This window comes from Daucus carota, chromosome 7, assembly GCF_001625215.2.
Source record: "Daucus carota subsp. sativus chromosome 7, DH1 v3.0, whole genome shotgun sequence".
Lineage (NCBI taxonomy): Eukaryota > Viridiplantae > Streptophyta > Magnoliopsida > Apiales > Apiaceae > Daucus > Daucus carota.
The window spans coordinates 5,136,021-5,148,766 of record NC_030387.2 but is presented as its reverse complement, the minus strand read 5'-3'; the positions used below and the strand labels follow the sequence as shown (position 1 = coordinate 5,148,766).

At 37.0% G+C, this 12,746-nt stretch overlaps 2 protein-coding genes across 2 annotated transcripts; both read left to right on the top strand.

The window, feature by feature from the left end:
* Positions 1 to 140: 140 nt before the first annotated feature.
* Positions 141 to 2,800, top strand: LOC108194521 (pollen receptor-like kinase 4). Its single transcript, XM_017361482.2, has 2 exons — positions 141 to 1,140; positions 1,342 to 2,800. Exons 1-2 carry the CDS (start codon positions 348 to 350, stop codon positions 2,580 to 2,582), a joined length of 2,034 nt encoding a protein of 677 aa, XP_017216971.2. The 5' UTR covers positions 141 to 347; the 3' UTR covers positions 2,583 to 2,800.
* A 991-nt stretch (positions 2,801 to 3,791) lies between these two features.
* On the top strand, positions 3,792 to 10,987 carry LOC108193567 (uncharacterized). The gene is made up of 14 exons (XM_017360278.2): positions 3,792 to 4,096; positions 4,846 to 4,943; positions 5,733 to 5,815; positions 5,933 to 6,059; positions 6,779 to 6,842; positions 8,173 to 8,270; positions 8,355 to 8,439; positions 8,660 to 8,783; positions 9,488 to 9,589; positions 9,741 to 9,805; positions 10,155 to 10,236; positions 10,317 to 10,396; positions 10,491 to 10,591; positions 10,684 to 10,987. Exons 1-13 carry the CDS (start codon positions 3,897 to 3,899, stop codon positions 10,546 to 10,548), a joined length of 1,266 nt encoding a protein of 421 aa, XP_017215767.1. The 5' UTR covers positions 3,792 to 3,896; the 3' UTR covers positions 10,549 to 10,591; positions 10,684 to 10,987.
* Positions 10,988 to 12,746: the final 1,759 nt, after the last annotated feature.

Sequence of the window (12,746 nt, the reverse complement as noted above, 5' to 3'; positions counted from 1 at the left end):
TATGAATCCATTAAACTTCTTGAAAACTTCTCTTTCATGTTGACAGGATCCTGGATGGCAGACATTAATTTGTTATAAATAACTAATCTATTATTAGAAAATGAATTAACTAACATTCTACTTTTCATTTTGCACACTCCATCCTCCCCCAAATTTCTCTGTACTTTTCTCTCTCCCTCAAAATTCAATCCAAAGAAAAGAAGGGAACGGACAACAGCTACGAAGAAAATAAAATTTAGTATAACACATATATATACTTTCATGCCATCCAGCTTACACATTGGGGTTATAATTTGCATTAGTTGGGCTACTTTTATTTATCGTGGGTGCATTTGGAGGCGGCTGCCATGGTAATGGGCGCGCACGTGGCCCCACTTGTGCGCGCTCCAACCCTCCAAGATACCAGGACGAGCACGAATGGAAGTTTATCAAGAAGAGGAAGAAAATTTACAAGAAGAAGATATACATTATCAAGTTATGGTATTCTTAATGCAGAACCATTAAAATTGTTGTTTTTGGTATTGTTTTTGTGGTCAGGTGTGGTCCTAGGAGGACCCGACATGAACACAGCATCCCTTATAAGGTTTAAGAGCTCGTTAGCCAATGCCGATGAAGCACTATCAGATTGGTTGCCTGATACAGCTCCATGTCCTGGAAATCAGGAGCCCTCTTGGTTCGGTGTTATTTGCTCCCAAGAAGGGGTGGTGTGGGGAATTCAGCTTGAAAAGCTGAACCTGAGTGGTGAAATCGATGTTGATGCTCTCACTGCTTTACCCCTGCTAAGGACCTTAAGCTTTATGAACAATCAATTTGATGGTCCCCTACCTGCATTCAAGAAGATCGGGCCATTGAAAACCCTCTACTTGTCAAACAACAATTTTGCAGGCCCTATTGCAGATGATGCATTCGAGGGCATGGATTCCTTAAAAAAACTCCACCTGGCCAACAACCAATTCACTGGAAATATTCCAACCTCAATTTCCTCCCCTAGGCTGTTAGAAGCTAAGTTTGAAAATAATCAGTTTGAAGGGCGTATACCAGAATTCCCACCAGGTCTCAAAGTCTTGGATCTTTCTAACAACAAATTAGAGGGTCCTATACCAAAGAGTATCAATAGTATGGATCCTGCCGCATTTAAAGGTTAGTACATAACAATATCAATGGTCGTACCCACTGCACACGCCTCATAGTAGGAGTTCAGTCGAGTTGAATGATTTACTACTTGCAAAACCAAATTAAGAGAAAAGAATTCAATATGCTTTTGAAATTACAAAGTGATGGCTATTGTTTTCAGAGGCTTATATGCTGTTTTTATTCTGACATACTGTAATAATTATGCAGGCAACAAGAAACTCTGCGGGCCACCTCTGGATACTCCCTGTCCCACTGATGCTCCAGCTCCCTCTCCTGACAAGTCACCTATCGCAGATGGAAATCCTGGAAATTCATCTACATCTGCTGGACGAATAATCATAATTGTAATAATCTGTTTGCTAGCATTAGCTGCAGTAATCGTACTTTACATAATATACCACCGCAGAAACAATCTTCATTCAACACAACTAGGAAGGACAATGTCAAATTCAGGTGAGAGTGCGCCAGCTATGGAGATAGCTCCTCCTGCTGCTGCTCGAGTCAAGAAGGCTGATCAACAACAGCAGCATGGGAAGTTAGCATTCATTAAGGAAGACAGGCAAAGATTTGAGTTGCAAGACTTGCTCAGAGCTTCTGCAGAGGTGCTGGGGAGTGGAAGTTTTGGCTCTTCATATAAAGCAGTGTTAATGGACGGCCAAGCTGTAGTTGTCAAGAGATTTAAACAAATGAGTAACGTTGGCAGAGAAGAGTTTCACGAGCATATGAGGAGGCTCGGTAGGCTGAACCACCCCAACCTACTTCCCCTAGTTGCTTATTACTACAGAAAAGAAGAAAAGCTCTTGGTTTTCGACTTTGTATACAATGGCAGCCTGGCTGGCCACCTACATAAAAAACACACCAAAGAAAGTCCAGGACTCAACTGGCCCATCCGCTTAAACATCATCAAAGGAGTGGCCAAGGGAATGAGTCATCTCTACGAAGAGCTCCCCAGTCTAATCGTACCCCATGGTCACTTAAAGTCTACAAATGTGCTTCTTGATAAATCCTTCCAGCCCCTCTTAATGGACTATACCCTCCTCCCCGTGGTGAACGCGTCACAAGCCCACCAGCTGCTGACAGCTTACAGGTCCCCTGAGTACGCCCAACAAGGACACAACACGAAAAAGTCTGACGTTTGGTGTCTAGGGGTGCTGATACTGGAGATTTTAACAGGTCAGTTTCCTGCAAACTATATACTTTCCAAGGGGGACTTCACAAATTGGATCAATACAATTACCTCTGCTCTTCCGGTCTTAGAAGTCAGAAGTGTAATGAGTAGCGGTGTCCAAGTGTTCGACCAAGACATGGGATCTACTGACAATGCTAAAGGCGAAATGGTGAAGCTTCTTAAGATTGGTTTGAGTTGTTGCGAGAGTGAGGTGGACAAAAGGCCGGATATGAATGAGGCTGTCAGCCAAATTTTGTCGGTAAAAGAGAGAGATTTATGATGATCCTTTGGAAATAAGAGCTGATAACATGTTCCTAATCCTTCTAAACAAGGAAGCCATGCATTTATATCATTCCTGTCCAGGTTGCATTCGCGTCGTCTCAAGAGAAGAAAAATGATGTAAAATTGAAGCTTATTTGTGATCCTTGCTTGCATACATACTTAGTTTGTAGTGTTACTGAAATTAATCAACTACTTAATTCATCGCAGTTTGTTGTCTCTCCTAGTTTTTTCATATTTGCAAATGCATTGATTTCATATGTATCTTGAAATTTTCATAATTTAAAAGAAGAAATCAAGCATAAGATTATGAGATTGGAGATTTAAATTTCTGGTGAGGGATTTGTGGATGATATTCGGGATGATCGGATATTGTTTGCGGGTCCTGAACTGAGACAACATGCTCAGGACTAACTGTAGAAATCCTCCATTTCACCGGAGATCTTCCACATATATATTTAGAGGGTACTAAAAGCTAAACAACTATTCTTCACCCCTTAAAAACTGACTTGTTCCCTCAACAGATATTCTGTAATCCCTTAAAGATCAAGTTCAGGAGTAGCAGTAAATTTTCAGAAACAGTATCAAGTTCGTGACGAGAAATACGAAGCATTTTGAGTACTATCTCATAATTTAATGCGTACATTCAGAAATTTGATAATCAACAAAGACGACGCGACGACGCGTCGAGTATGTGATAATCAACAAAGACGACGCTAATTCAAGTACATCACAGATTCGACATTACCTTTAACCATTCGATGTAACACTAACGACTACTTTATCTTTTTGTGACAGAAGGAGACCCATGGTACATCTGTAAACATCCATGGACGAGTCCTTACCCAATGAGGATAACCCAGAGAGGTAATTATATATTATTAAGTATTATAAGTTATAACTAATATTTTTGTTAGTGAAAAACAAATTTTAACAATTCATATAAAAATATATTAATCGAACTATATTTATTTATTTTAATTTATTGATATCCATTTTAATAGAGTAATTATAGAAAAATTAGTTCGAAATTAATAAATACATCGTTTTCAAACACATCTAAAATAAATTGAAACAGATATACAAGTTTGTTAAAATCTTAGTACAATAAATAACAAAAAATAATGAGTATTTCAAACAAAAAATAATAATTTTGTAACAATTGATAAAAAAGAGAAGACAAGAAGAAGTGGAGCCTATCCATCATTTGCAACTGCGTTGTTGTCTGAAGCATCACCTCAAGCCATAAGCAAGTGGATATATATAATATATAAATGAACGAACGAGGAGGGAGATAAGAGAGGCAAGTACAGAAATGGCGATGTTATGCATGAGCATCACACCAAGTCTCACTACTCCTCCTACTTCAACAGCAACAGTGGAAGTCAACAAGGCAAAACAAGTCAAGTCAAGAGTGTTGATTCTTGGAGCCACTGGTAGAGTTGGTGGCTCCACTGCCCTTGCTCTTTCTAAATTATCTCCGGATCTTCAGCTCCTTCTCGGTGGCCGCAACAAGTAACTTCTGGCCCCCCATTTAGAAAAAACAAAAAAAACTTCTTATTTCTTTCTTGTTTTGAATTTTATATCATAATCCTGTTGAGCCCTCGTAATAGTTTAAGGTTTTGTGGGTGGTAGTTGGTTACTTAGTTATAGGTTTATTTGGGAGAGGTTTAGAGTGAGATTCTTCTTAAAAATTGGGGGAGAGGCCACTTAGTGATTCACTTATTGAACCAAATATAATATGATCCTGTTAAGGCCTCATGCTAGAATAGCTTGTGGTTTTAGGATGCATGCTAACTTGAGAAATTGTGGTTTTTGTGCCAACTGGTATTGTATGGTCTATACTCTATAGTGGATATCACATGTCAAATTCACTAGGGCTTGGGCGTCGAGTATGTGGTAGATTCCTATAGTACAAGATTCAGTCATCATATTATTAGAGAGTTGTGTAGAAAAGTGGTATAAAAGGGGGGTTTTCAGTTAAGGTGAGGTTATTGTGTTAATGAGTAATCTACCCCATTATTGTACTACGTTCATATTAGTGAATTGATGGTTTCAACCTCCTTCAAGTTTCCATGTTCAATTGTTGTGGTGTGTCTGTTGCTTTTTTTATAAATGGTTTTTTTGTGGATTGCTTGATCAGTGTAGGGCAATTTCTCAGTCTATGGCCAACAGCATATAACATCTTGGTCATACTGTCAATATTTTTCCTGTCAAATTGCTTTGTCACACATTTCATGTATTCTGCTTGTTTTCTATGACAGGGATAAAGGGGAGTCTATGGTGGCTACAATAGGAGCCAACTCTGAATTTGCTCAAGTGAACATTGATGATGCAAAATCACTGGAAGCAATTTTAAGTGGTTGGTGCTTCTCCGCAAAAAGCTTTATGTGGTGCATTCATTCATATTTTGAAATTTTAGATAGATTTTATGTTATCCTCACACATCTCTGAATTTTGTGTATTGACTTGGTAGCTAGTTTTAGGATCTTTTAGGCCAAGATTGATATATATGTCCTGTATTCTTTGCTCATTCCTACATCCAGCATCTTTTATCTATAAATTATCCAAATTTTAGAACGTGTGTTGCGCATCATTTAGAAGGAAGGTGCTATGGGTTTTGCACTTGTGAGAAACGCGATGAAGTTATATATATAGGAGAAGTGCTTAAGCTTTCAGGTAAAATTGAGCAAACACTAGGTTGGTAGAGATACAAAAATAAACAATAGGGTCCTAGAGATACAATCGTCAAAGATAAGGGGCCAAAGGTATTTTATCTCTCGGCATACATTAGTGTGCTCGTGCTTTTAGATAAATTAATGTTCTATACATATTTGTAATTTCCTTTGATATATCTACTTATTTTAAGTTTATTATATCTTCTTCTACTAATTTATTCTATTGGCTTGTTGTCTGTTGATACACATCAAGCAATGTTTATTTGACTATCCTATTACATTCAGCAAACGCTGCTGAAGCTGCAAAAGTATTCATAGAACATTATATGACCATATTCATACTTCGGTGCATTGTTTATCCAGTAGTATACATTCATCCGTGAAAAATCTTTAAACAAAAGGAAACTGTCCTTAGGAAAGAACTTAAATTCACCGGTAATTTGGTAATTGATTGTAAGGTGTTTCTCTTGTAGATGTAGATCTTGTAGTACATACTGCAGGGCCTTTTCAACAGGCAGAAAAGTGTAGTGTGCTGGAGGCTGCTATACGGACACAGGTGAGAACAAGGTAATAAGCGAAAATGTCTCTGTTCCTAGTTCAGTTCAATTTACAATACTCTGCTATGCATTCCTGCTATAGAATTGTAACCTAAGAAATATTTTGTTGTTGACAGACAGCATATATGGATGTATGTGATGACACAAGCTATGCATTTCGTGCAAAATCATATATGGATAAGGCGGTGGCTGCCAATATTCCAGCAATAACAACTGCAGGAATCTATCCAGGAGTAAGCAATGGTATTGTTCTGATTTTTCTCATCGTTGTTCACTAATCATGCTTTACAGTACACACAGTGCGGATACTATAAGGTCAGAAAGAAAGAGAGAGAAAGGGAAAGTAAAAGCCTTTACATCTGTTTAAAAAAACTTAGTGACTTAAGTAAGCATATAGTCCTGCTTTAGGATGCAACTAAATGCACATTGTGACTGACTGACCTGGTGCCACGGCCTCAAGGCTACTTGTTGATATTAAGTGGTACTATTACATTATTTGTCATCTTCTTGGCAGCTCAGATATAATCTGACTGAAAAAGTAGAAATGTAGTGCTTGATATTTTTACCCACTTGAGATTGTCCATACCAATTTGGCAGACTTTCACAATTTCCATTTATTGGGATAACCATATGGGTTTTGTGCTCCTGGCTGTCATATTAAAATAATGCTGTCCTTAAATCAACTTGGATTGTAATGATCTCTACTAAGTAGAAAGTTCTGCCAATTGTGTGGAAAGAAAGTACACATTTTTGTTTTTGAAATTATCTTTGATTTTTGCGCTCCAAGCAGTCTGAACATTTGATATTTTGTTCTCCACACAGTCTTGTATATTAGAATCATAATAATCACTAATAAGTAGAATGTTCTGCCAAATGTGTGGGAACTACACACAGAATACTCATTGTTTAGAACTCTTAATTGTCAATTGTGGTTTATACTTTATAGTATCATTATGTGACAGTGATGGCAGCAGAGTTAGTTCGTGCTGCACGAAGTGAAAACAAGGGAGAACCTCAGAGGCTAAGGTATTTCCTTGTACCACTAAATGTATTCTATGATCAGCATTATTCAGTAGCCTTGTGAAATTGTTAAAATTCCACCACTAGTTGTAGGTGGCCCAGTTTTTTTTATGTATATCTGGACATTATGAGTGGTGTTGGACTGAGTGACCTAATTTGAATCAACTTTGAGCACAATTACACTTCCACTCTGTAACTCTGAACTAGTTTTAACTATTGCACTATATATTATATCCCTTCCACCCATTATTTACCATATGGATTGGGCAAGGAGCACCAAAAAAAAGAGGAGACATGGGTAAAGTCGTAGGTCCAATTAATTTCATTAATTCTTACAACTTTTCAAATTCTAGAAATGCAATACTAGAGAGTCAAATGTAAAGAATTGAAAGGGAGAGTGGGACGGATGAGGAATTTATGCTTACAGGACACCTAGCGGCTAGCACTGAAAGTCATCTTATTTTGCTAACCTATTTACACAATAATATTTCTTAATTCTTGTTTTTACTTATATCAATTGAATTTCCCAATTAGCTTGTTCTTCAATGTTACTGGATATTCTTAGAAAATTTGATCAAGCACTATATATAGAATATGTCTAATATATATATCTAAAAGATTAATGAATTTATCTACAGAATAAAGTGTTGAATAATAAATTGTTCTGAACATTAGATGATGGGTAAAGAAGTTACAAGTGACTGCAATACTTGCTCGACAAGCTATGTCCGATCTCAGAAAAGCATCATCAATCCATGCTATGTTTGTCTTTGAAATGATCAGGATAGGTTTATATCTTATATATTTCAAATTAATATGGACCATTATATCATAAATTTTATTCTTGAGTTAAACAGTGGACGGCCAGGGACGGGGGTACTTGCCCCCACTGATTTTTATGTATGGACTATATATATTCAATCATTTTGTATACATAAGTGCCCCCATGGTGACAACTAGAACTTTGTTACCAGAGAGCAGGGTTCAATTCCTACCAGTATTCTGTTTTTGCTTTGTCTTTGTATCACTATTTTTCCCACCAGTTACTTGTCTAAATTTTTTTTGCCCCCACAACAACCAATTTCTAAGAATACTGTGGTGTGAACTCTTGATGCTCGTATATATAGTAAAACTACTCATTTTCCTGCTCATGTAGCTACCAAACTACTATTATATACAAATGTGTGTAAGCCCGAGTACAGAAATAACACTGCCTGAACAATTAGTTATTTGCTAAACTGAATGTGGGCTGAGCCATATATCTATATCTTTCTCCCCCCTCCATCTTCCTCAAAATACTAGTCTTTACTGAAATGCTGATATTCGTTTTTGTCAGATTTTATTATTATACGGCAGGTTCTGGTGGTGCTGGCCCAACAATATTAGCCACCAGTTTTCTACTTCTTGGAGAGGAGGTTGTTGCTTATAATAAAGGTCTGGGTAAAGACTTTTGGTATATATCTCATACCTTTATTACTTGCAAATCATGTTTAACCTATAAACCATAAATTAAACCAGGAAAAAGGATCGAACTAAAGCCGTATACCGGAAAGCTGAATATTGACTTTGGAAAGGGGATCGGAAAGAAAGATGTTTATCTATTGTAAGTTTAAAATAGAAGTAAGGCCTCATTGCAGTAGTGCATATAGCACATAAACCTCCTTGGTCGTTTTCCTATATCTTGTTGTGGTCCGGAAAACAATTGTCAGTGATAGAAAGTGTCCTTTTCTGACTTTTAAGAAACTCTTTTGCTTAAAAAACCCGTTAGGAGTTTGATGTTTATGATATGTAGAGGTGTTCTCTAACATTTTAACTCTCTCCAGGAACTTGCCTGAAGTAAAGAGCACTCACGAAATATTAGGAGTACCAACTGTAAGTGCTCGATTTGGTACTGCGCCATTTTTCTGGAACTGGGGAATGGTTGCTATGACAAAGCTTTTTCCTATGGTATGTCTTCAAAATATCTCATGTATACGGAACACTTTCATCTTTGGATATGAATCCTCAGTAACTTATTCCCTTGTATAGTGATCACTATAATATAATTGAACAATAAAATTAGGAGAGATATTGTTGCAATATCAAGTTGTTTACATATTTTACAGGAAAAATTAGCTTACAGATCACAGATGGTTAATATAAAATAATCTAGTATTTAGTAGAGTTGTGTGAGTGATAAAAGGCATGCAGAATACACAGATTTTGGCACATTATAAACATAAGTTTAGAGCAAGTGTGTTGCTTGTTAGTAGCCTACACTATGAGCCTTGTTGTTTCGTCAGGTAACTCGTAAGTTAGAATTACGAGCAAGTAAACTATGTACTGTGGGTATAGTAAGTAGAAGTTATCAGTTGAACTCTCCAGAAGTACAAAATACATACATATATTGATTTTGCAATTTAACTTCCTAATAAATGAATTCTATCAGTTTATAAGGTTACTTCTAGTACTTCTTTTTTTTTGTTTTAGTTATATCTTGTAATTATAAGTTATACATGACGAATAAAATTTTCCAAACTGATAGTAACTTATAACTTAAAATGAAAAGTTACATTTTAAGGTAACCGTAACTGGCCCTTTGTAGTTCTTTACTGATAAATTGATATATGAAAGAAAACATTGGCATAATGTTTGTTTTGTCATCTTTCTAGGAATTCCTAAGGGACAGAAATAAAGTTCAACAGTTGGTGAAATTATTTGATCCTTCAGTCCGTGTGGTAGATGGAATATCTGGAGAACGTGTCTCAATGAGAGTAAGCTATGCTAACAGCGTCAAATTTACATGCCAGCGTTTGTTTACGTGGGATTTTGGTTACTTAGAAAGGAAGCATGTAATTTCATAATTAGTTGTTAGATAATATTAAGGGACATAGCTCTGCCTGTTAGTAACTTCTCTTTTGGCAGGTCGATCTGGAATGTTCCGATGGACGCCACACGCTAGGCTTATATAGTCACAAGAAACTATCTGTGTAAGTTTGGGCATACAGAATTATAAAGATTTAAAATTTCAATGCATGAGAAACCACAATGTACATGTTAATTTCCATCTATATGCCACCAATATATCTATCAAATATAGCAAATATGTATACACATTTATTCTTGGGTCATTTTTTAATCATCACGGATATATACTTCTTTGCTCTCGGGCATATACCCTAGGGTCATGTAATTATATTCATAGATGTGTGTGTCTGTATGTGTGTATGTATGTATGTACGTACGTACGTACGTACGTATGTATGTATTTATGTATAATGGTCGGCCTCTTTCAAGGGATTCCTTATATATGCCCAAGCTTTTGAATCATATTTACAGATCGGTTGGAGTTTCCACAGCTGCATTTGCCCTTGCTATTCTTGAGGGTAGCACACAACCTGGGGTTTGGTTCCCGGAGGAGGTAACTAAAGCAACTATGTTATACACCATGTTAGCTTAGCTATACATGTTTTGTTTATTTTTTTTGCCATCTCTATATAGCCTGAAGGAATTGCTGTTGAGGCTAGGGAGGTTCTTCTGCAACGTGCATCACAAGGAACTATCAATTTTGTTATGAACAAGTATAGTCTTCCTATTCAGCCTTTTCACAATAATAGACGAATTACCTACTCATTCCTCAATGTAATTTCTTAAAAATATTTGTTTTCTTGGCAGGGCACCATGGATGGTAGAGACAGATCCTAAAGAGGTCATATTAGGAATTTATGTGTGATACAAGTTATGCTAGTCAAATGTTCCTCCATTTTTTACCACAGGTAACCTACAATCTTACTTTGAATTTCTCTGATACAAACGGGCTTAATGCATATTACTAAACTAGTTGTACGACTTTGTTTACATATTTCAGGTCCCCAAGCTAAATTTCAGTAAAGCACACCAAAATATAAATTTTGAAATGAGCCGAACTTTGTAGTATCATTGATTCGGAAGTGGCAGAGAATATCTTGACTAACTTTGTCGTAGATATGTATACCCTATCTGTTACACTTTTCTTAGCAATCTTATGAATCTTCATAAGGTGCTACCAGGACTGATTAGTTATAGTGTATAAAATGTAGTATGTATATTGGTTAACCTTGTTGTGTATAATTGATTCTGTATAATTGGCCAAATAACATAAAAGGATGAACTAATTCCCCCTGCATTTGTAACCATTTTTCTAAAGGTATATATATACATAATTTAATACTCAAGTAAATTGCTGATAAAATATATGAATTGTTTACTAAAAATAAAACTGCATGCTTTTATATTAAGAGTATTTTTTAAAAATATAAGCACAGCAATTTAATAACATTAGGAGGTTATGCTCCTTGAATCAGTACTTCTTACATAGATAATACAAGCCAACTAAAAGTCTAAAACTATACCAGCATTTGAGTCAGTTGAAAATCAATACCCTTAGCAGTTTTTGGTTACCCAAAATCATATAGCAGACCCTGTTGTTGAGAAGATTGCATCTGGGATGAAACATGTCTGTCCGTCGAATAATATCAGAGCATCAAAGGAGGCAATGGAGGCCAGTCGAATGACTGCCTCGGAACACAATTTACCAGTTGAGAATTTCCACAAGCAGAAGCCTCGTGCATTGGAAAGCAATCAGACAGAGAGAAATCAAACGCATTCGAATCATAACCACAAGTCCCCCACTCATCAGCACTCATCACTGCAGGACTCATCAGAAAAGAATCAGAAAACAAATCAGCCTCTATATGTGCACCTGAGCCGTCCTTAACAAACAGATTGGAAGGATCATAGAGACACTGCTGCTGCAAATCCGTAAGATTGTCGCCAAAATTTGGTAAAGTCATCCCATTAACATCATCCACTTTCTTCATAGCATTAGGTTGAAGATTACAACCCATGTTATCCTCAATCAAGATCAACTGATCTCTAACAATTGCCTCACCCGGCATTGGATTCATGTCAAGATTATAACTCACATTATCCTCAATCGAGTTCATAGCCATTGGATTCATGTCAAGATTACAACTCACATTATCCTCAATCGAGTTCATAGCCATCTCCAACTGATCCCAAACAACTGCCCCAACCGGCATTGGAGTCATGCCAAAATTACAACTCACATTATCCTCAACCGAGTTCATAGCCATCTCAAACTGATCCCTAACAATTGCCTCATCCGGCAATGGACTCATGTCAAGATCACAACTAACATCATCCTCAATCAAGTTCATCGCCACATCCACAACTGCCTCATCCATGTCAAGATTACAACCGTCATTACATTGAATCGCGGTCTTCAACCTCTTATTCCTCATCATCAATTCCCTCCTCTTCTTCATACGATCAAGCTTAATCTCCAAACCACCAGCCAAATTCCTCAACTCTTCCGCATTCATACCCTCAAACTTAGAATTCCACGCGGCTAACTCAGCACCCGAACCATCAAAAACTCTTTTAGGTCCGCGTTCTCGCTTATACTTGCTTATCAAGTCTCCCACAAGGCCTGTCCGATTCGACGAAGACCATACGTGATGCACAGAGTCAAGATTATTGTGATCGTCCTGATTGATGATAATCACACAACAATCAACGCCACAAAGAATGGACAACTCATTAGCCTTGTTGATCAACCCTTTCTTTCTCTTTGTGAATCTCGAAGCGCGCTCCTTCGGTCGCTCGATAAATTCGAGCTTTCGTCTCTTCACTCCGTTCATCTCTTCTCCGTTGATTTAGTGAATTGTAGATGAAATCACGATATATAGCGATGAAATTGTAATTGATTTAGTGAATTGTAGATGAAATCACGATATATAGCGATGAAATTGTAGATGATGATCGTAAACTAGAAAGTCTGCACCTTAAAACCCTAGCCTCAGAGAATGGAAACAGAAATTAACGAAAATAAGATCCCTGTAGTGGCGCTGGCGTCGGTATATATAGGCT